Source organism: Rhynchophorus ferrugineus, unplaced genomic scaffold (genome assembly GCF_030347505.1).
Source record: "Rhynchophorus ferrugineus isolate W39M unplaced genomic scaffold, kcgeb_rfMv2 rfM3, whole genome shotgun sequence".
NCBI classification, from domain to species: domain Eukaryota; kingdom Metazoa; phylum Arthropoda; class Insecta; order Coleoptera; family Curculionidae; genus Rhynchophorus; species Rhynchophorus ferrugineus.
Window position 1 is genome coordinate 22453578 of NW_027472582.1, and position 24047 is coordinate 22477624.

Consider the following 24047-nt stretch of genomic DNA (forward strand, 5'->3'; position numbering starts at 1 on the left):
TATACTATCTATATTTGTTTATATCTATATACTCTAAATAGTGCGAGAAGCTAAACATATAAACTTTAAACATAATACACAAGTCATGAAACACATAATGACAATAATATTTCAGGCATATTGATATTCTTAATACGACAGCTTGCAGCTCTATCGATTTAAAAATGCAAATATACTCTAATAATGAACGTAACGCTTAAATCAAAAATATACCTGTTGAAGTTGTCACTTTACAACGAATGCTAATGATGATGATAAGAACTGTTTATATATTTTATTATAAATAGGCTTACAGCGATATATATTGGAAAAAATACAATATTAGTGTATTATTTAATTAAATATTAACGTAAACAACAGTAAAAAAATTATCACCTGACTATTAAATTCAATGATTTTGACATTTCAGTATATAAAACATACAGTTTTCAAAGACACTTGTATAAACTTAGGGTGGTACTCTACCTTTGTATCCCAATTATAGGTTCGGGTTGAAATGACTTCAAAGTGACGATGTTGATGACGATTACAGAGAACGGTCTGCAGGACCAAAAAAATTCTATAACCGTGAAATTCAAGAATTATGGAAGAAAACAGTCTTTTTAAAATAAAAAAAATTGCGGAATACATTCAAGGACCTAATAATATGCCTAAGGCTTCTACAAAATACGAGGGTAGTTCAAATATGATCGAGACAAATACTCTGACCCATTTATTTACTATTGAAAAAATTTACAAAAATTTACAGTTTTCTAGGTATTTCCCCTCACTAATTATGCATTTTGTCAATCTTTCCGGAAGTTTTTTGATGCCGGTATCGAGGAATTCCTTGGGCAACTCGGTCAGCCATGTGCACACGATCTCTGCTACCTCGTCGTCGGTATTGAATCTTTGACCTCCGAGGGCTTCTTTCAGTAGTCGCAGGGTGATAAATCCAGACTGTAGGGGGGTGTTCCAGTACCTCCCACCCTAATTCCGATATTGTACCGAGCGTGAGACGCGCGATATGAGGGCGCGCATTATTTTGGAGAAGAATCGCACTTTATGCTGAAATACTCCTCCGTTTCAAACGATAAGCGGGTTTCACGTGTGTTTTCAGAAGGTTAAAGTAGTATGCAGCATTAACGATACGTTGGGTGCGCAGGATATCGACGTACAGCACGCCCCGCCCAGCATAGTACCAGAACACCTTACACAGAACCTTATCCGCGGGCCTAGTTGTCTTCGCTTTGACTGGCGCCCCTTCCTCCTTCTTCCTCCACTCTTTGGACAACATCTTGCTTTCGGGAGTGTAATAGTATACCCATGTCTAGTTTGTAGTGATGATTTGCGTTAAAAAACCGTCCCCCTCCGCCTAGTATCGCGTTAGCAAGCGGCGACAAACTTTCAACCACGTAAATTATTGCTCGAGATTCAACAGCTTAGAAACCCATCGCGCTCCAAAATGAGTTGTTCTACGCGGCGAATGTTGTCTGGTGTGCTACTGGACGATCATGCGGCTTATTCTCCAGGGTTTCGCGGCCATCTTTGAATGCTTTGGCCTATTTAAACACGGCAGCCCCACTCATTCACTCACTACCGAACTGATTTTGCAAACGCAGAAAAATTTCCGTCTATTTAACGCGACACGTGCGCTCCGGCAAAAACTATGCCATACTATTCAAAAGGGGCCCAGCTATACATACTCAAGCCACGTTCTTCAAAACATACATGCGCGCCATCTACAGCGTTTGGTTCCATCATATTTGAACCACCCTTGTATATCTTGATTAATAGATTTAATTGACAATATGTACGAAAATATTTATTGGATAAAATATACAAATTATAAAAATAATTTATAAATATAAAATTGGATAACATTACGTTACTCTTAAAATAATATATATGCTACATGATAATAATGGATTCCTAATATATGGCGGTACTAAGCGATGTTTCAGTGCTATTATGACCATTTTGAATAGTTACTTTTATAAACTTTACCCCCATCTCCAGCAGTTAAGATCGATCAACTTCTTCATCATTTCTCAAACATTCCTCTTGAATTGTAGATCAAGCTCCCTATTTCCAATCCAAGAATATAATATATCAATAAATAATAATATATATAAATAATAATACATCCAGCTTTTGACTTAGTCAAAATAGGTAACCACAATGTATGGAAATCACTACACATTAACTATAATATAGCCCTCGAGCCCTCACGTAATAGCAACGCCATCTATAGCCCGTCCAATAAAACATGTCATAGATGACAAACTACCAATTACAGTTTGTAAAAAATTTTAATTCACATTAAACTCCGACCGGATTTTTCTTTCTCATTTTATCTTAATTAAAAAGAGATAGAATTCTGTCTAATACGTTGGAACATATAACCGAATCAGCCTATAAAAGTCGACTTGGGTTGGTATGGTACAACCGGTACATTCAATAAAGCCTATACTGATCTATAAATTACGATTCTATACACATCTAATATATAGCCCGTCGCAATGTTGCCGCATCAACTTGGATTCAGGATCATCAGAATTTTGGTTTACGTTTGCTAGTTTAAAAACCCTAATTATTATAACTAATGCTCAGGCAACAATTTCTAAATAATTTTGACAATATGGTCTACTAGGACCAATCCAAATCGAACTTTAAAATCGAATTCGATTACATGTTCCGACGTATCAGACAACGTTCATTTTAATCATTTTAACTAGGTGAAAATGGGAAGAAAAAATTCACTCCGAGTTTGAGACGAATTTTATATTTCTATAAATTGCAATTGGCAATATATTTGACGTCATTAACGATGTTCATTGGTTGTTTTATTGAATTACAGCTTTGTATATTATAATTCAAGAATTTGTTGATTATATCAAGAAATCATCTCTATTTTACAACATAAAAAAAATGTCACAATTCAGACTACCCTCTTTGTTATAACTTTGTCCTGTTATATATTTGTATATATTTCTGCAACTCTACAAAAAATCAATTAACATAAATATGTTTCGAGCTATATGACGATTATTTTCGAAATTAAAAAAAGAAACATAACAAGACTTATTGAATCACGTATACGTTCCTTACAGCATCATCACGACGAGCCAGTAACGATAGCGTTAAAAGCGTTAACTTACCTTTAGACACGAAACCGCTCGAAAGAGGTGCCACGCCCCATCTACATCCGAACGAAGATTTGATGAACACTGACAAGAGCAAAACTAGATCCAAATCGCTAATTAACATCTCTAGACGAAACCGAAGCCCAAGCTATGATCAAGGATTGAAAGATATTGAAGAAAGCCCAAAAAATAATTCGTATAGGAGAGGTTCACTACAACAAGATAAGGTAAGGTCTAAAACCAATTGTCTTTGCATTTATTTATAATTTAATGTACTACAACTAACAAACGATATTTGGAATATAATATGTTTACTTATTAAATTATTTCTAACGAACTATGAACTGGTTAAAACCAAAACAGAGAAGAGTTCCTCAGAATAACTGAATTACTATGGTCTTTTCAAAATCACGTCATCAAAATTTATAACGCCACAACGTCGGAATATTGTAGCATCAACTTTGATTTTTAGTATAAAAAGCAAAATAAAAATAATGTTAAAAAATATGATTTATTTTGGCATTATAGTATGTCTAATTAATATATTATCGAAATACTTAAATTACTATTAATTATATAACCAGAATAGTTTCAGTGTAGGGTTGTTCTATTATATTTACTTCATTTTAGTTATTATATCAAGTTCTTTTAATATAGTGGTCTCCCCTCTAAGCCTAATCCGCCTATTTAACAATTTTATATCCAAGTAATGTATTATATTTTTATTGGAGAGCATATTTACCTTTTACATTTAGTTCTTGTTTCCTTCGTTGCTGCGTTTTCAAGCACAGCATTCTCTCTACTGCATTTGCTATATCTTGTGCAAAAGAGTTTGTATCGAAATGTTCATGTATGTTCTGAACAATTACACACATACATATGCAAACAAATCTTACAGTCATTGTCACTCTCAAAGAAGTGCCACATAATGACGAAGTAATAAGCTGTATCGGCCAAGCTACAGTAACTTTTGTTTCTCTATAATAGTGCATTTGGAACAGAGGATATATTTCAAAATTTTACATTACAAATTATTTTACATACAAAATTATTTCAAAACACTTATCATTCCAATCCTTCTATACGGCTCTAAGACACCATCCAAAATGAACTATGTCACAGTCTCATATCAGTTTACTAAGCGTCGGCTAATATAAGATAAGTAACACTAGAAGAAATACCCCGCAAAGACGCAAAATGGAATTGTAAGATATAATATCTCTCCAAACCCTATTAATATATGAATACTACAATGATAAAAATTAATAAACTAAATAATGCCTGATACTATATATTAATTAATAGTAATAATCCAATAAATGGCACCACACAAAGAACTGATTCTTCATATCATCCAAATAACAACAAATTCTTTCTGTATATCATTTTATGAAATCATATCAAAATAGAATAAAAACCATGTGGCGCGCCATAAAAGTAAATGTAATAATCCATTATTAATACAATACAAATATTCTGAATAAAAATAGCTTTTAACTATTTTTTTAGGATTCCTAACATTGGTCTATTCATTCACAAACATGCGTGCTATTAGCCTTTTCATTATCCTCAATAGAGCCTTTTAAAAAGTTTATTTATAGAAAATTCTAGATTGTTCACAAAACATCGATAAAACTTCTTAATTTATTATTATCGATTTTAGCCTACTTATAATTTATTGACGAAATTAGTCTAAAAGGACAAATATATGATATATTTTTAAACAAAAATGTTTAATAATACGGCCATTTTTGTTTTTTATTAGTTGAACTTCTCGAGACATATCTTCCCGAGTTGTTCTACAAAAAAAGCAAAATATGTTTCTTTTATTAATTATAAAGATATTAACATCACTAAGAAATAGCCCTCTGTGCATATGTATCGCTACATTCCACATATCTTTTTCGCAGATTGTTGCTTGTCTAGATATAGCAAGTGCAATGCTAACATATGTATATTCCGTCCAGAAAAAATATTTTTAACTTTGACTTTTTCTCAAAATTATGCAAAACTTATTAATTGAGCTGTTATTTCAGATATGGTATACTGTACTACATATCATTGCAAGTTTTAAATATCTAAATACGTTCTACCAATATTGTGAAGAGCTTTTTCATGCTTAGTTCAATATTAAATTATAAAAGTAAATTATTGGTATTTTTTTTATTTGTGTCAAAATACAAGCACAGTATGAGTGGGATTAAAATTAAATTATACTACTTAAATTAGAATACTTAAGCTACGATTAAACACTTATGCGTTGCTACGATTTAGTAACCTTATTTTATGTTTTAAGGCGAAATCTTAAAACATAGAATAATAAATCTAAGAATTTTGTTTTGGCGCTGTTCGATTACAAGTTTATTTGATGTTTTAGTGCAACCCCATATTTGAAGCTCATAAGTCCAAATAGGCTTAATAAGAGACTGATAAACCAATTCCTTTGATTTTAGGCCAAATCGAAAGTATCTTCCAACTAACCAGTACACTTCTATGATTTTGAGTCCAATCTTTTATGCTTTTTGTTTAATGTAATGTTTCCAATTTAACCTGCCATCAGCATCCATTCACGTTATTTCGCTGATTCTATCGGGCATCCGCCAGAGATATATCCTTAGATTGCTGTATCGTCCACAAATGTTGCAAGGACTATTTCTTAGTTTATCGATATATCTGCACTGTAGAGCAGATGCTCAAATGATGAATTATTCAACTATTGAGCCATTGCGTCATGTTTCAATTAATTCCCATCATTTATCACATTAAATAGATCTTGAATTATTTCTTAAAAATACTTCTAACCAAACAGATTACTTCAACTTCGCAATATTCTATAGTTAAAAAAAAACGCACGATGATGATGGAAATATTCATATAAGATTTATAAGAAGAGAAGCTGTCGCCCCATCTCCCTCATGAATCTCCTTTGCATTATATAGTTACACGTATTATAATAACGTTTTCACCTTGAAAATGTATCTATTAAAAAAATTGGTACAATGTGTATTAACAAATATATTTTCCATTGTTCTTGCTATAACTTAGCAATTTAACGTCGTTAAACATCTGCAGTACCAGTTGCATTCGGTTTTAGCAACCCCTAATACACTAAATACAGTACACTTTGCAAATCGTGTAGTAACAATTTTTTCTTTACCTTCCATTCCTTTTACCATTCCTTTTGAATCTTTACCAACGCATTTAAATATTTAAAAACAGTTGATTCATCAACTACTAAGCGGTCTGATAGTTATTTGTAGTGTATTTCCGTCCAATAACACTTTATAGTCTTCTACAACTAAAAGTGCTTGATAGGACTCGGCAATAATTTTCTTTTATAAAGATTTTTTGGACTAGGAAGCTTCGCAGAAGATTCACAGTATCAAAAGAGTTTTTTTAGATCATTTAATAGAGTATGTTAACATAAAGCACAGTATAGTTTTCATAAAAAACTTTATGCGTCTATCATAAAGATATCTTGATATAAAAATCGGCCAATGTAATTTTCCGAATAAGAATAAATGACAATCAGTTAATCATAGGTGGACTTGAATTTTTCAATTGGTCTGAAACAAAGCATGAACAGAATTATCCAAAACTAAAACCGATCTCAATGTGGAACATATATTTTATTATATATTTAACAAAAACATTATTATGTTTCTATCAACATTATTATGACGCATAGTTTTGGTCATATAATGAATATACTGTTATAAGAAATCTGTATGGAATCAATATGTTTCAATGCAGGCTACCCATCAATAAACCGGCACCAACAAAATACACTATTTCCAAAAATTCCTTTTTAATTCCAAACGTACCTCGTATATTTTAATTACAGTCAGCAAGATATAAGTGTTTCGTACAATTATACTGCTCTACTAGAAATAGACCTAACAACCATTTAACCCATATTTTCGATACAAAAATAGACTTCCAATAAATAATTCACAACATAAGCATTCAAGTCCACGTCATGTATCAAACTTTTCATTGATAATTTTCATTTTTATATGTTATAGGAAAATACGCATGCACTGATACTATTTTATTTTTGAATAATAATGATTTTGTTGGATAAAGGAGGAAGGGAATAATATTAGTTTTTAATACACTCGAATACAATAATCAATGTTTAGCTATTCGAATAACTTTACGTTAATTACAGGCGATATCCTGGAAATAAGGTTATGTATATCAATGGCCTTGTTCGACATATTTATTCTAAATATATACTATAGCAACGGAAATCAACAATTCAAATTAAATAATCGATAAATTTAAACAAACCAATAGCGTAAAAATAACTCATATATATTAATTATTTTCTATTACTAACAATCTATTTGATTTGATGAAAATAGTTCTCCACAAAAATACCCTTTGAGGTGTGAGAAGATCAAGAAGCCAGAGAGAGCTAGATCTGGCGGATAAGCTGGGTATTGAAAGGAATAGTACTTTAAATCATCAAAGATTTTAGCCACAGTTTTTGAGCTGTGACTCTTTTTTAACCAATGCTTGCATTTAATTAGTCCAAAAGGTCGCAATGATACAGTGAGCTTGCTTTCCACTAGTTTATAGGTAATCTATGAACAAATATCCTTGTGAAACTGATGCTGCAGACATACCCATAGGGATAAAACAATTAAAAAAGTCCTTAAATGTGTTTTTATTCTATTTTTTAGAGAATGCTGCACCCAGTGGGAACATTCTTCTGTGTTTTTAAAATATATGAATTAAATTAAATATTGCTTATATTCCTATGAAAAATTAAATATTAATTTTTTTGGTTCTAGCGTTGTGAAATAAATTTGCTCTTTGACGTTATTAAACAACCTAGTATAACACAGTACAAATAATTCAAATTATTATCGTATTAATATTTTCCCTTCAGATAATACTGCAGAATTTTAAGTGAATAATTGTCTTTGCTTTCATTGGTTATTTATAATCTTAGGCATTAATGTATAAACGTCTAGATGACCCTGTGAACTGGTCGGTGAATTAAACTTCCTCACATGTTCACCGACAGATGTTTTGTCTCGTCTGATGATATTATGGGTGTCAGATGGAATCCGATTCAATACAATTTTGAACATTTTGACTAAGCCATTGTTATGATAAAGAAACGTTTGTAGTTCTTAAACAATTGTTCGCTGTACTGTTGCATTGGGGACACAACACCTATCAATTTCCGTATCCGAAATGCCCATAAAATAAATTTGTAAGAATCGATAATCTGCATCTGGTAACAAAGTTCCTAATAAGTGATAAATTAATTTGTAACAGTAATATAATATATTGCCAGATCATATTGGATTACTGCTTGTTCTTGAATAACAGAAGCATTGCGTCTGCAGAATTACCCAATTTCATCGTCTCATGCTCGCTGTGGTGGTGCTTAATGTGAATGAATTCATTGCATTCTAGGTCTGTTCACTTCACAGTTACTCTCGATTGCAATTATGGCATACCAATACAACTACTATCATTTTCTGACTCTCACAGGTCATCAACTCGTCGCAGATTTAATTGACTTCGACGACCTAAGTGAGGTCGTCTTCTTGACATTGTTAACAATGTAAATAAAACAAAAATAAGTTTTCGAGCACCAAATTTAGGACTAAATAATAACAAATGTGAAATATATTTTTATTTTACATTTCAGTAAAATTACATTAGGCTATTACATATATATTTCAATTTTTATAGATGATGTACTTAATGACAGTAAAATCTTTCAAAAAATTTGCCTATTTTAATATTTTTATTAATATTTCAATAGTTTTGTCTAATTACGTCTTAATATTAATGAATCTGGTAAAATTATATCCTAAACCCAGATACCGTGTTGCCCATTGATGTCTTTGTGTGTCAATGAGGTAGCGTGTACTTCATGTTCTTCCTTCAGCATCTTTTATTAACATGCCAACATGATGTCATCATTTTAATGTTATGAAGACATATTATTCTTATCTTTCTATTACCTACTGTTTGATTTAAACTAGTTTGTATAATATATTTAAAAATGAATAGCGTAAAGATACATAGATTAAGATATTTCCGTTCATTCAATCAACACTTCACGTCACAGTACAAAACGTTAAATTTAGTGACAATGAACGGTATAGCTACCATCACATGAAGGCCGACATGTAATGTGCTTCTGAAAAACGTATAAAAATTCTTCTCACTTTCGTTTAATACCCTTTTTCTGCCAAAACCGGTTATTTAACGCATATTTTCATTTCATTCTGAGATGTGAAGAGAAGCCAAAGTGAGCTAAATTTGATGAATAGATAGATATTAACATTGGTACTTTAATTCATTTATTTTCGTTATCGTCTTCAATCCATAGTTGGCGCTTAAGCGAAAAGTCTAGTTGGTGGCGCCGGAACATTCGTTAAACCTATATTCAACTGTTCTAGCCTCGGACAATGTTAGCTTTCGCCACAGAAGTCTATGAGGATTTCATTCACTGTTTTAGAACTGTTTAGAACAATGTCCAATTCTCAGAGCCATATAGAAGAATTGACGATATAAGCATTCGAAAGAGTCAGATCTAATTTTACAGTCAGTTACTAATTTTAGCGATATTTGTTGGTCTCTTGATGCAATTGATCTAAAATATTTTTAAGCATGAACCCATTTCGGAGCCTTATGAAAGATTGAAATTGAAAAGTTTTTAAAATACTGTTAACGAACAGATTATCCACAGAACTTATTGAACAGTCTATTATATTATAAATTATTTTTTATAATTTCAATATAAAATGTATTTATATGTAGGGATTTCGCTCTGGCTCGTGTATTAAAATAATAATAGTTTAAATAAGAAATTACATAATAACTAATTTAGTCACTAAATTAAATAATAGTTAATTAAAGAAATAGATAAAATAAGTTTTTATTTTAGCCAACCTTAACCAGTTTCTTGTCCATAAAAGATGCCTTTGGGCCTCAACTTAATGACGACACTAGCACAACACTTCCAGGTACACCACTGCCATCTTTAGTTCAAGACACCATGGAAGAACCATTGCCAACTGAATTACCACCGCCCACACCGATACCTGAAAAATCTCAAGTAAGTTGTAAGCAGAAGAAGTCAAATGATTATATAATTAAATAATCGAATGTAATCGAAAAATTAAAAGAGTATTAAAATAGTATTCATCAATATATATGTTTTTTCACAAGTCACTGGGTACTACCAATTATCCGATTCCATTTTTATCAATACATGGTTAATCTACAATCTATCTTTAATGGTATTCTGGGTACACCATCTTTCTACCGTACTTCTCTTCTAAAATAATTCCTGTCAAATAATATTTCCAACTTAATTTATTGAATTTCTTTGTATTCTACATATATCTCTTATTCAATTATTAACCAGAAATTTCACTTAACGTTTCTAATACCGCACCAATGACACAACAATTATCCCTACAAATATCGTAAAATGCTTATTGCTTTAATAATGAGAACGCAATCAATAATATCATCAATAATCAAGATTTTTTTCTGTTAAATGGTTGCGGCTTAGGTGTATGCATATATTTTGAAAAGCGATATCTATCAATCAAAATGCATTAATGTTGTTAAATTGTTAAACAACCTAACATAACTGTTAAATTCAGTGGTTCTAACATTTCTCTGCATAAAATCACAATTACAATTTTCCATTCAGTAATACTGAATTATTCAATGTATATAGATGCTAACCATGGGATACTCAAAATTGCAGATTCGACATTCATCGCTTAAGTTGTTGATTTAATGAAATCTCTTGTTGGAGCCTATCAAACACTTTTAGAAACTTGCTCCGTCTAATTCCAATTATTGGAAGGCAATTAATTGTCAGACTTATTGAAGGAAAAAGAACTGGCGAAAAAACATAATTTACTATGATAGACCAAACCAAACGTAAATATTCATGGGTTAGTCCATTCATAGTTATCCACATCGACCCCAAAGCGATATGATGGAATCAGCAAGAAGTAATTTATTACAACCTGCTTTACCGAATAAAGATAATAAAGATCATACCAATTGTTTTCAATAAATGCCTTTTTAAGGTGAAAAAATCATTAAAATGTATGCAAATACCTAATATTTACCATCTCATTACAATTTCAGACGAGATTCACAATCTAAGGTTCTTAATTTATCTAAGGGACAGATTAATATTTGGATTCTAAAACGTTGACTCAATAGGATTAGACTTCTGTATAAATATATCGAACCAAAAACAACCGTGTTTTAAACACGTATATTAAGCAAAACAAACTTAAAAGTGATAATGTAATGTTATATCAAATAACTAGTTTTACTGTTAGAATTTAGATCCTGATAGTTTATACTTCCGTGATGGACGTAGAAAAATCGACATGGTGCTTGTATATGAGGAAGAAGAATTAGGTGTGATGACCGAAGCCGAGGCAAGAAGAAGAGATAATCGGAAAATATTTCAGGTAAAATAAATCTAAATAAAACATTAATATTAGTTAAAGTACAAAAAAACCTCGTCTTTCTTTGTTCTTTCGGATGTTTAGGGCATTTTGGTTCTATTCTCAGTTTAATGCGATTTTTTTAAACTAAACTGTGGGGCTAACTAATCCGCATACATTCACTATTTTATTATTTTTGATCATTAACGACCACTTATTGACTTAAAAAGTATAAATCAAACAAGTTCTATACCTTTGGCTTATCAGTGTTTACTACAGCAAAGCCAAAGTACATATATACGCAATTAGGTGTACATTTGTCATGATGTTTCCAAATTTACCCAGAAAATAGCACCCACAAACCTAACAAAAACAAACTTTGAATCGACTTTACAATATTTTGTCTGTATTTTCAACGTTCCGAAGCACAATCACAACACAAAAACAAAAACAAGTTCCCAATGAAGTTTAATACAGTGTCATCAATTGACAGCCGTTATAAAAACCCAGTGTTACCAACACACGCGAATCTTATTTCAATCGACGAAACCTGATCTGGCTCACCAGCACCTCCATTTTTAAGAAGATTATATAATTTTAAAAAATTATAAACAATATCCACATTATTTCCATTATATTTTAGGAAAATCTAGTTAAAGAAGGATTAGAATTAGAACTAGAGCACAAAGATCTATCTTTTGATGGTAAAACATGGTTCTTAAAAATCCATCTGCCATGGAAAACCAAAACTCGGTACGCTGCCTTGATGGGTATGAAACTACCTGTAAAACGTTTCATCACAATTTCAGTTAAAGCTTGGGTAAGACTTAATTAGTGAACTAAAACAATAAAGATACAACGCATATTCCAGGATGATAAGAAAGATCAAACCAAAGGATTATCAATATGGCAGAAGTGGCAGAAGAAATGGCGTGAAATATACGAGTATAATGAAGATTTAATTCCAAGGGAACCTTCGTTCTATGATGCTACAGAAGGAGGTGATAGGGAGGAACAGTAAGTAAGAAATCACAGGGAAACAAACAATATGTAGTACTTGAGCTAGTTAAGCACATGCGCACTGAAATAAAATGAATAGCATTTCCATTTTGTTTGATTAGGTATGCTGTTTTAATTGTGCATAGGCCAATAAGTGTTTATGTTATTAAATAAGCTACTTCTCTTTGGAAAGCAATTCATCAAAATGCGATGTTAGGACAATCAGTGGAAATAAAAGTTAAAAAGCTTAACCAAAATAAAATCAAACTTGTGTCAATGTTTTGCCTGCTTAAATTTACTAATAAAAGTCTCTAAATAAATTCTTCACTAAATTATAAAAAGTTGTTAAAACACTTATGAAAATGAAAGAAGTAAAACAAAATCAACAAAACAAAAATATGGTAGGTACCTTTACATTTTAAACTAACAGAATCGATATGTTCAATCGTGTATATTCACGCATTATTAATGTATTTCCTTTGTATTTAATTTTTCCACGCTACCTCTGTAGTCAAAAGTACTTTGTTACATCCATGTACTTTCAATACTATAAACATGTACGGTATGTATTTGAATTTTAATAATATTTTATTTTTACAAAACGACACTGAGGATTTTTATCTATTACAAAGCAAACCAAACAGCTATTTCGATCACGTCTATTTTCATATATCTCAACCATTATACCATTCAGTCTTAATACAAGTACTTCCATTATATAACATATATTCATAATCTCAATTTGCCTCATTTCCTGTATAATTACAAACAAAAAAGAATATTCTTATTATTTTTTTCTGAAAATAACACATGGCCTGAAAAGTTCAGGGCCTAACACATAGGTGGCACATACTTTGAATAAAATACTTTCCACAATTCTCCTAACATACTTATCTTCATAATCTCTAACATTTTCAACGTAACATCTACAAACATGTTTAACTTATCATATTTTAGATTTGTTGTAAAAGACAGAGCTACAAGTTACTCAAGCGCTCAAAGAAGCTTAATAGTCATGCAAATACTACTAAGAGCTAAGTTTGATGACACAGACAAGGTAAGATAATTTAAAACATCTCGGAAAATACTTGATAAAACAATTTTTTAAAAAACAATAGGTGGGAATAAGAAGACTATTAAATAACAATACGTTCATCGCTTGTTTTCCATTACACGAGGGCAGATGGGATAGAGGAGAAGCCGATGGGAGATTGTTAGACAGAAGGGTATAACAAAAATTGCAAATGTTTTATTCTTGCTTCATATAAAAAATATTACAGTTACTTTATATAGAATGGGCTAGATTTTCAAAAATGTGGAAACGTCAACCGCTGAATCTCGTTAGAAAATATTTCGGCGACAAAATCGCTTTGTATTTTTGCTGGTTAGGATTTTACACAAAAATGTTAATATCGCCAGCGATTGTTGGAACTCTTTGTTTTTTATATGGAGTCTTTACTATGGATGGAAAGGATAATACTGCTACGTTAGTTATTTAATTTAAATTATCGTACATATATGTTAGCATTTTTTTTTTGTTTTCCTTTTCTCTGTTTATATTTATTTTATATGTTTAATAACGGAAGGAAAAAAACGAATCATTCCTTGAATATAAATTTATAATAAAATAATTTCAGTAATAAATGTAAACGGAGCTTGTGATTTTCATTTGCACGTATTTTTTCAGCACCAGTTAATTCTTGAAGCAATGCACAAAAATATGTTCAGTTTCTTTTAATGGTGCTAAGTGACAAACATTAATTGTAAGTAACCCATGATATGAATCAAACAATAGAAACAAGTCTTTTTTACAATACAATAATTTTTCCATTATTAGGTTAATTTAATTTTATATTTGTTTTATAGTATAATAATGTTATCATAATGTAAATTGTAGAAAAGAAATATGTGATCCAAGTGGTCCAGGAAATATAACGTTGTGTCCTTTGTGCGATAAAGCTTGTAGCTATACCAAATTAGTGGACAGTTGTAAATTCGCCAAACTGACCTATTTATTTGACAATCCGGCAACAGTATTTTTCGCTATATTTATGAGCCTATGGGGTAATGCACATTTCAAACACATTTCAAAATCATGTGATTATTATATATAATTTATCATTTTAGCGACTGTGTTTTTGGAAATGTGGAGACGAAAACAAAACGTGATACAATGGGAGTGGGATTTGCAAGGAACAGAACAAGATGAAGATCCTAGACCAGGTTAGCCAAATGTCCTATATTTTCGGCAAAAATCAGAAAATTCCCTATTGTAAGTGGTGATCTGTTGTACTGACTTGCAGACGTTACATTCTTTCACAATAAATGTACAATAAAGTTGATATAAAGAATAACTTATTGATAGTTCCATTTAGTTTGATAACGACTCTTAATGACAGGAAATTAGTTTTGTCAAATAGTATGAATGAACAATTACTTTTAACAGTCAATAAAATAACGAACATATGAGAACGATTCTTAACGTTATTTGATGTCCTGAAATCTTCAATCCGTGTATGGTTCTGGTTTTCGAGTTTGCGCATATTGGCAGCACTGCGCTCTTATAATGGCCGTCAGTTGACGACGCAACATTAAACATCATTTGGAGCTTATTTTTGTGCTGTTATAGTCCTTCCGAACGTGTGAAAATGTAGAGACAATGTTTTAAAATCAATTCAAAGTGTTGCCGGCTTCGTTGACGCCGTGGTAAAGGAAACAGGACGTATATTTATTTTGTGATTGTTTAACATTTGTGATTGTCCTTAGGCAAGAGTGTAAAGTCCGACAAGAAAAATGATCCCAGTCCCTGAGTAACCAGGATGGGTAAGACCGGATGTCTTCTGAGATGAAGTTGGTCACTCACCGGTCGGTAGGCTTAATGCCGAGGACGGTGGTTCGGAGCCCACGTTAAACTGTAGGTCCAGTCCAGATGAACCGTCGTTGGTAGAAGGAGACTTTAGAATATTAAAAATATATATAAAGCGTTTTTGGTGCCTTTTATGAACACGATGTTGGTTTGATAGTTCATGGGATTTGAAACAACGGGAAAGGTATGTCGCAATTAACGACGAAATATTTAAAGAAAGAACTGAACTGTTAAAGGAAAAACTGAAAGAGACTGAAGATTTCAAGATAGATATGGAATTATATTTTTGTCTATATCTGTTCAGAAATTATCAGCACGGACAGAACTAATACAACTATTCAAAGAACAATTGATACAAACAATTAACGAGATGGACTTAAGAATAGAACAAATTTACAATTCCGATGGAAAATCTTTATTGCAAAGTGTTACCAGAAATATAAACCTTGATACCCTGAACTCATTCCGTGTGCCAAGATTGATTCTAGCTTTCGATGTCGTGGTCAGCTGACGACGTTGCATCAAATATTATTTGGAAGATGTTTTTGTACTGTGATTGTACTTAGGAACATTTGTTGAAAATGCATAGACAATGTTGCAAAATCAATACAAAGTGTTTTCGATGCGTTTGTCGATGTTATATGCTCAGTAGACATTGAAAAATTATAACAAATGCACTAAAAGATGTGTACTTTGACTGTGTTGTACCACTTTGACTGTGTTGTAGTAAATACTGATAATCCATAGTAATAGAAATTATTTTGTAACGCATGCAGAACAGAGTTGTACAAGTGGTGAAACGTGAAACTGTATAATTTTCATTTTCTGTGTCAACGTTATGATTGAGAACAGAAAAAGTACATAGATGACTGTTACTGTTGCTCGATGAATGTCGTTGGTATAATTGTATATTGATATGCAATAGCAATGATTGCGAAATCCAAAAAATAACACTGTGATCCATTGCCAATTTGTCCAGGTACAAGTGCAAAACATACCTTGAACTTAAACCAAGTTGTTTGAAAAACTGTTATACGGAAAAATCAAAGAAGGAATATTGGTCGGACCTGATATTCAAAAACTAATGGCTGACGCAAAGTTTACAAGATATGCATGATGAAGCAGCAGCATGGCATCGATCAAAGTGTTTGTGCACAACTTTCTCGGTAATCACAAATCACCGCATCATAAGCACATCATCGACAATTTGTTGTAAAATTACCACAAGGTTGAAGCTCGAATGTCCCTAAAAATACATTTTCTGCATTGACATCTTGATATTTTCCGACAAAGCTTGGGCTACATGTGCAATGAGCAGCTACATTAAGATATAACGAAAATCGGAAAAATAATTTTGGGATGAAACATGATGAGCTATTAGTATTGAACCCTAATGCGTAAAATAGATACCAAGCATTATAAAAAAAATCTATTCAACTTCATTCAATTGTTCATTTCTGATTTATACTTTTTAATTCAATAAATAGACGGTAATGGCCAAAAATAATAAAATAATGAATTTATTAAATATTTCGAAAACTAGAACTAGTTTTATATATAGTTATAACATGGATTTCTGATTATTGCTCCCTTCCCATCATTAATTGGTGCTATGTGCTTTCCAAAATACAGAAGTGATAACCTTTTATGTCAACTACCCAAATCCCAAAATATCCCAACTATAACTAACACTGTCAAAAGTAACATTAATAAAAATTAAATTTTGCAAAGATCGTCCTCTGAAGATCTATTCTCTCTGCAGCATTATGACTTCGCAATCGGCAATAAAATAAAATCAATGTCAATCATAACCTTAAATTATGTTTTCAGAATTTGAAACCAGCGTTAAAACATTTCGTACCAATCCAGTGACCAGAGAAAAAGAACCTTATCTTCCGTTATCATCGAAAGTTTTTCGATTTGTAGTCACTGGCAGTGCCGTATTCTTTATGGTAAGAAAACAAGTTATGCGTTAATGTATCTATATTATGTGTTTTCCATTGCAGCTCTTTGTAGTTTTATGTGCAGTATTAGGAACTATTATTTATAGACTATCACTAGTAACGATTATCTATGGCAGTGAAAGATTTTTTCTTAGAAACCATGCCAAAATAGTAACTTCGGTATCAGCAGCTATTATCAATCTTATATTTATAATGTCCCTGACTAGGGTAAGTTCCGAAATAATATGTATTCGGCATATTGTTCGGAATATGTTTTAACGCAAAAAAATCTTCATCTTTCATGTTTTAGGGTTATCACAGATTAGCGATTTATTTGACCAATTTAGAAAATCCCAGGACCCATACGGAATACGAGGATTCCTACACATTCAAGATTTTTCTATTCGAATTCATGAACTTTTACTCTTCATTAATATATATTGCATTTTTTAAGGTAATTATTAACATATACCAAACATTTAAATTTACCTTAAAAGAATACTATACTCTACTATATATACTAGTCGTTCGACGACCAATAATTGAACCTAAAATGATAAATAAATAAAATTCATCATTTATTAATTCGTCATAGTAACAATTTTTTCGTAGTTCTTATTTAGTAAAATACTAGAGGGCGTTTGAAAGATTTCCTTTTTCTTTTTCGGTTGTGGCCGAAACCCGATGAAGCTTCACAAAAGGTTCACAAAGGAAAGGTTTATGATGTTAAATATTTGGTGACATTAGAAAGGAATTCTTAAATTGTTCGAACATGGCAAAACAATATTAAAATATTAAATAAAATCAAAAACCATCAAAAAAAGTCGGAATCTTAATGACTGACCAGACAATTAATTTTTAACAAAAATGGAAAATTTTTCATTAGATAATACAATTTTTAATGGAAATATACTGGAAATATTTTATTATGCTGCTATCCCCTTCAGCCAACATTAATTTTGATTTTAAAAAATATCAATTTTCGCACATCTCATATGAATAAACATGTAATTTAGTTTGTGAACAATTATTGTCTAATTATACGTTGTTAATGTCTTAAATTTAATACAATAAATTACATTTACTAAAGTATTAACACTTCAAAATAAAATCTACAAAATATATTGAGAAATACAATTAATTAAAATCTAACACAGTTTACTTTATTTTTAGACATATTGTATTTGTACTTACCCATAGTTCTAATTAAAAATTTTAATTTTGAAAGAACTCCTGGTGATTCTGATATAGGGAAACTTAGTTCAACTTGGTAAACGACCTGTGAATAAACACATACTGTGTATTTCAATTCGTTATACGTGGGGCATAATGAAAGACTTACTACTTAAATTGGAGTTGGGAATTGTAGTCTATAATCCTCCAGTGTAAAATGCAATCAACAAAGCCTTTTCTGCTCATATAGCACCTTACAAGGGATTCCTTTCAGTTTGCCATTGTTGACCTTTCTTAATTTAAAAAGTTTTAAAATGTCTGGGTTACAGCAGGATCCTCTCAAAAATTATCGGAACCTTCACAACTTGGAACGGAACAACTTTATTTTGTTATATATATTATTTACCTTACCTGCCTCCCCCTACTTCCTATAAAAACATTTAGTCAATATTTATTAATGTAATAACGTTCTAACAAGCAATAATTTTTTAGTAAAATATGCAAAATCAATCGTAAAGAAATAAAATTAATAAACATTACAGAATATCTCAAAATTATAAACTAAAATACAAGAAAAGTTAAGCCACCAAAGGTCTCTCAAAGGTCAGAACACAAGACATTAAAAGGGAATCCGATATAGGGATTTTCGGAAACAGCTGAAGTTCCATGAAATTTTTTGTATAAGGAGTAAATGAACGGTCTCATTTCTGGTGTGTTAGTTTGCCGATGAATTTGGGTATTTCTGACAAACTATGGCGCGTTCAGAGTTTGCCTGAGAAGTTTTGCATTACCTGGTGCTTTTCCACAAGTTCCAGTGTGCCCAAGCTCTCGAGTTGTATTTGATTTGATGAGATGCCTTTCAAAATATAAAAATCCAGTAGGTCTGGCACTTTATTACTATCGGTGGGCCAGCAAGTGGGTTCACGCCCTGAATGATAGTTATAATTAGTAATATTTATTGCTGCGAGTAATTCGTTTCCTTTTCCAGGTGTTATTAATCGTGAACCCCAGGCTGTGCGTTTAACATTAAAGTTCCCACCAATAATAAATCTGGGCCTAATTTTAAAAATAAATCTCTGTATTGTTGTTGTGTTATTTTGTATCTTGGTGGACAGTATATAGCTCCTATGTTTATTTCAGCGCCGTTCTTTTCAATGCTAACTATCGTAGCTTGTGTTTCTTCTTGTTTAATCTTGTCTTGTTGGAAATGCTGTATATTTTGTTTTATTATTAGAGCTATTCCGCTTCGAACACTTTCGCTGGGGTGAGTACACTGCACAGTAGTCCAGTATGTATCATAACCCCGTATTTTAAGGTACTTTTTTTAGATAATGAGTATCCGATATGAGAGCTATATCCGTATCATTTGTTCTCAGAAATAGTTCTAATTCCCGGACCCGCTGATTTACCCCATTTGCGTTCCATGTTATAATTTTTAAGAACGAATTACTAATTTTTGTTTTTCTTTAACATGTTTTGGGATTTTTATAATTTCTCTACCCTGTTCAATTTCATCATGTCAACGATGGTTGGCTCGTTGGTTACAGTTTGTTGCTTTTTTAAAATAATTTGCTTATCATTAGAAGGAAAGAGCTGAAGTTGCATGATTTTTTTTGTATAAAGAGTAAATGAACCGTCTTATTTCTGGTGTGTCAATTTCCCGATGAATTTGGGTATTTCTAACAAATCATGGCGCGTTCAAAGTTTGCCTGAGGAGTTTTGCATTACTTGAAGCTTTTCCACAAGTTCCGGTCCGACAAACCGGTACCAAGTGTTAAACTCTTATAACATGACAGATCTAATAGACAACTTGTAAAGCAAAACTTCGGAGACAATTTACTTTCTCTGCAGATGAGAGGGTTTAGCACTGTGACGACCCCGTAGCCTTTGGAAATTACTTAATTGATTTGTGTTGACCACACTCAAAGAGAATCTGTTAATAATGCCACCTTTTATACCTCCGGTGTCTAAAGTTTCTGACGCATATGCAACCATAGCGCCTAGTTTACCCATTTAAGATCCCCTTCTATGTTAATATTTTTATAGTTGGTGGTAAAATTTCTTATAGGTGTAAAATTCTTTATATACAAAAAACTAATAAAAATATCACTCATCAAAAGTTAACATAAAATTTTAAAAAAAAAACATAATTGAAAAAAACTGATAAATATTATTCTCTTTTATTATGATTATGAATTTCCAACTCCATGGACGTTTGTCTGAAATCACGATTTTTTTTAATTTAGGGACGATTTTTCGACTATCCTGGCGACACAATAAGCAGGAAATCAGAATTTTTTCGAGTTAAAGGTGATATCTGTGATCCAGCTGGCTGTCTAAGCGAATTGTGCATTCAGCTATCAATAATCATGATTGGTAAACAGATTTTTAACAATTTCGTGGAAATATTCAATCCGTAAGTACAAAAAAACAATTAAGATCAGATAGTAATAAAATTCGTTCAGGCATTATTTTGATAGATTTCGAACCTATCAGACATGCGCATTCTTAATTTAGCATCAATGAAATAATAATGAGTATGTATCTAACAGGATTCCAGGCACTACCTAAAGTACTTTCTATAGAACAATCAATGCATGCCATAGATGACGTCGAATATACCGCCAAATGCAGTTCATAAAAATGTATTGTTCTTCTTCAATCCGTGTGTTAAAATCGTCTCCAGTTTTCAAGTTCACGCATAGTGGCAGTACTGCGTTGTTATAACGACTGTAAGCTGATGACGTTGTATTAAACATCATTTGGAACTTGGTAAAGTCAATTCAAAGTGTTTTTAAAAATACATATTTGCAGTAACCCGGTTTTGCTATAGTAAACACTGACAGGCCAAAGGTACTGAAATGATGTTGTAACGCATACAAAACAAAACTGTACAAGTGGTTACTTGGTGAAAATGTTCTTCTGTACTTCTCATTTTCTGTAGCAACGTTATAGCGAAAACAGAAAAATCATGCACATGACTGTTAGATTTGCTCGATGAATGTCGTCGGTATAAATGCAAAAAAATAGAACAGTATAAATATACCGACGTTCGAAGACAATTCCATGTACCAAGAGTGATCCATTGCCAATTTGTACAGGTACAAACACAAAAAGACTGCGTCTTCATCATCGGCGAGCATTGAAAGCGGATTCGTAATAGAGAAAAAGCATTTAATTTCACAAAGTGAACTGATTAACGGATTATGCAAAGTTTACAAAATATTTAACACCTGATAAAGCTGCAGCATAGATATGGTTTTAAAGTATGGTTCAAATTTTACTACAAAATTACAAGTCTAAAATCTTGATTACTTCCCAGAAAACTTGGCCTACACGAACGATAAGTAAAGAGAGCAGCTACACCAATATATAGCGAAAATCGAAAGTCGATACCGACGATTTTGGGGCGAAAGCGTGATAAGCGATTATTCTTAGATCTTAATGCGTGAAACAGATAACCCAAGTATGAACCCAAGTAATATAAAAGACTCAGTTCAACATCTGTTCATTTCTGATTTATACCTTTTAATTCGATAAATGGCTGTTAATGGCTAAAAAATAGTAAAATAATAAATGTACTGAATATTTCGAAAACTAGAACCAATTTCCAACTCAGCCTCCCAAGTTACATACTTATAAAGAGTTTTGGTAGTCCAAGTTCCAAACAGTGTATGCTTATTTTATCATACAAAATTATTAACAATTTTATATAAACTCTATTTTATAAAAGTTTATATAAAAACACTAACCCAATAATCCTTTATATACAGCAAATTTTATAATTGGTGGCGATATAGATCTCACAGATCTAATACCAAAGATTTAACAAGAAAACACACGAGATGGGAGGAAGATTACCATTTACAAGATCCTGGAAGACTGGCCTTATTTGACGAATATCTTGAAATGAGTGAGTATAGGAAAAAAATATATTAACAGAATTTTACCATATTCAACAACAATTCAAACTCTGGGCTTAACATTACCCTAACCTAACACTCTATTATAAATACATTGTCTTGTAAACGTAAAATTAGTACCGTGGAATCTAGAACGTGGGGTAAACCAATATCATCGCTCATTGTAGACAGTAGACAATTCTTGGTGATTTAGTGGGGTAATCCCGATATATTTTGAAAATTCTGCAAACTGTGATAAAATGCCGAGGCACACTAGTTCATGTGAGGGTTTAAGTACATTTAATTTTTTTAGCTAGTACATTGCACACTTCCAGCATTTTTACGAATATATTCTATAATAGAACGTGTTTAAAATTCAGTAACAAAACAAAAATCATAGACAATGATGCACTCGGTGCGGGAGTGGAACAGAAGAACAATGCAAATGCAAAGAAAATGAAAGACTGAATATTTCAAGATAGATATGGAATTCTATTTTTGTCTATATCTGTTCAGAAATCAGCACAACCAGAATTAATACAACAGTTCAAAGACAAATTGATGAAAACAATTAACGAGATAGACTTAAGAATAGAACAAATTATTACAACGCCGACGAAAATGCTCTTTATTCGAATATGTTACCACGAATATAAACCCTGAACTTAGATGTTCAGTCCGCGTATTTTTTATTTTTCAACCAACCAAGAAAAGAAAAAAGGTATCATATACAGATATGATAAAAATACTTATCACTGTTGAAATATTAGTTAACATCTTATAAATATATGTATATGTATTAATCACTTCTTTTAATAAAAAGTTTATTATTTAAATCACCTTCAATTGAGTAAACAATTCGTTAATGTATTACACACAAGTTCGTGGTTACATTTAATGCAGTACTTTGTAATGAACATCAGCGAACAAACCAAACACACATAAAATAGTTGTATAAAAATAAACAAAAAGTACAGTAAAAATTAATGACATGATGATATGACAAGATTTATTCAGGATTGAATAATTTCTATATACTACTTGAATTTAAAAACAGTCAAATGTTTCACTATTAAACAATAAAAAGAAATGCAAGAATCGAAAAATTTCTAAGTAACTATGGTAGAAAATCTGCTGATTTTACCGTCTTCATGAGTAACTTACAACCACTATTAACAAATCTGTCTACTATATTTTTAATGACCACCTAATCTATAAAATGAATGATTATAAAAAGTTTGTAGTTATGCAGTGCTTTGTAATGAACATCAACGAACAAATTAAACAGACAAAGATTAGTTCTGATACTTAGCGACGAAGTACAGCTATAATTGACGGCATGATGATTCGACAATTTTTTCACTAATAAATAACAGAGAGAAATGCAGGAAAACTAACGATTTTGCCATCTTCATATATCGGATGTCCATATCACATGCAACAGTAACTTACAAACTATATTTAAAAAGTGCCGGTTCAAATTATGAAGTTAAGATAAAGACATTTCTTTCTCAGATTACTTATAAATTACATGATCTCGAGTAGAACTAAGCCATATACCCAGGCAGATAATAAAATAACTA

The 24047-nt window shown here is 31.6% G+C and overlaps 1 protein-coding gene across 3 annotated transcripts in view; it reads left to right on the plus strand.

Moving 5' to 3' along the window:
- LOC143192787 (anoctamin-4) overlaps positions 1 to 24047 on the plus strand; it is a 34700-nt gene that overhangs the window by 5432 nt on the left and 5221 nt on the right. For 2 of the 3 annotated variants that reach the window (XM_076398458.1, XM_076398456.1), the window contains exons 2-16: positions 3093 to 3352; positions 10045 to 10215; positions 11471 to 11605; positions 12225 to 12401; positions 12453 to 12598; positions 13538 to 13637; positions 13699 to 13806; positions 13861 to 14066; positions 14478 to 14644; positions 14708 to 14803; positions 17277 to 17398; positions 17453 to 17617; positions 17700 to 17843; positions 20809 to 20978; positions 22336 to 22475. In XM_076398458.1, coding sequence (XP_076254573.1) covers positions 3093 to 3352; positions 10045 to 10215; positions 11471 to 11605; positions 12225 to 12401; positions 12453 to 12598; positions 13538 to 13637; positions 13699 to 13806; positions 13861 to 14066; positions 14478 to 14644; positions 14708 to 14803; positions 17277 to 17398; positions 17453 to 17617; positions 17700 to 17843; positions 20809 to 20978; positions 22336 to 22475 — 2307 coding nt within the window. The remainder of the gene's footprint in view (positions 1 to 3092; positions 3353 to 10044; positions 10216 to 11470; positions 11606 to 12224; positions 12402 to 12452; positions 12599 to 13537; positions 13638 to 13698; positions 13807 to 13860; positions 14067 to 14477; positions 14645 to 14707; positions 14804 to 17276; positions 17399 to 17452; positions 17618 to 17699; positions 17844 to 20808; positions 20979 to 22335; positions 22476 to 24047) is intronic. The other variant, XM_076398457.1, reaches the window with a different exon arrangement.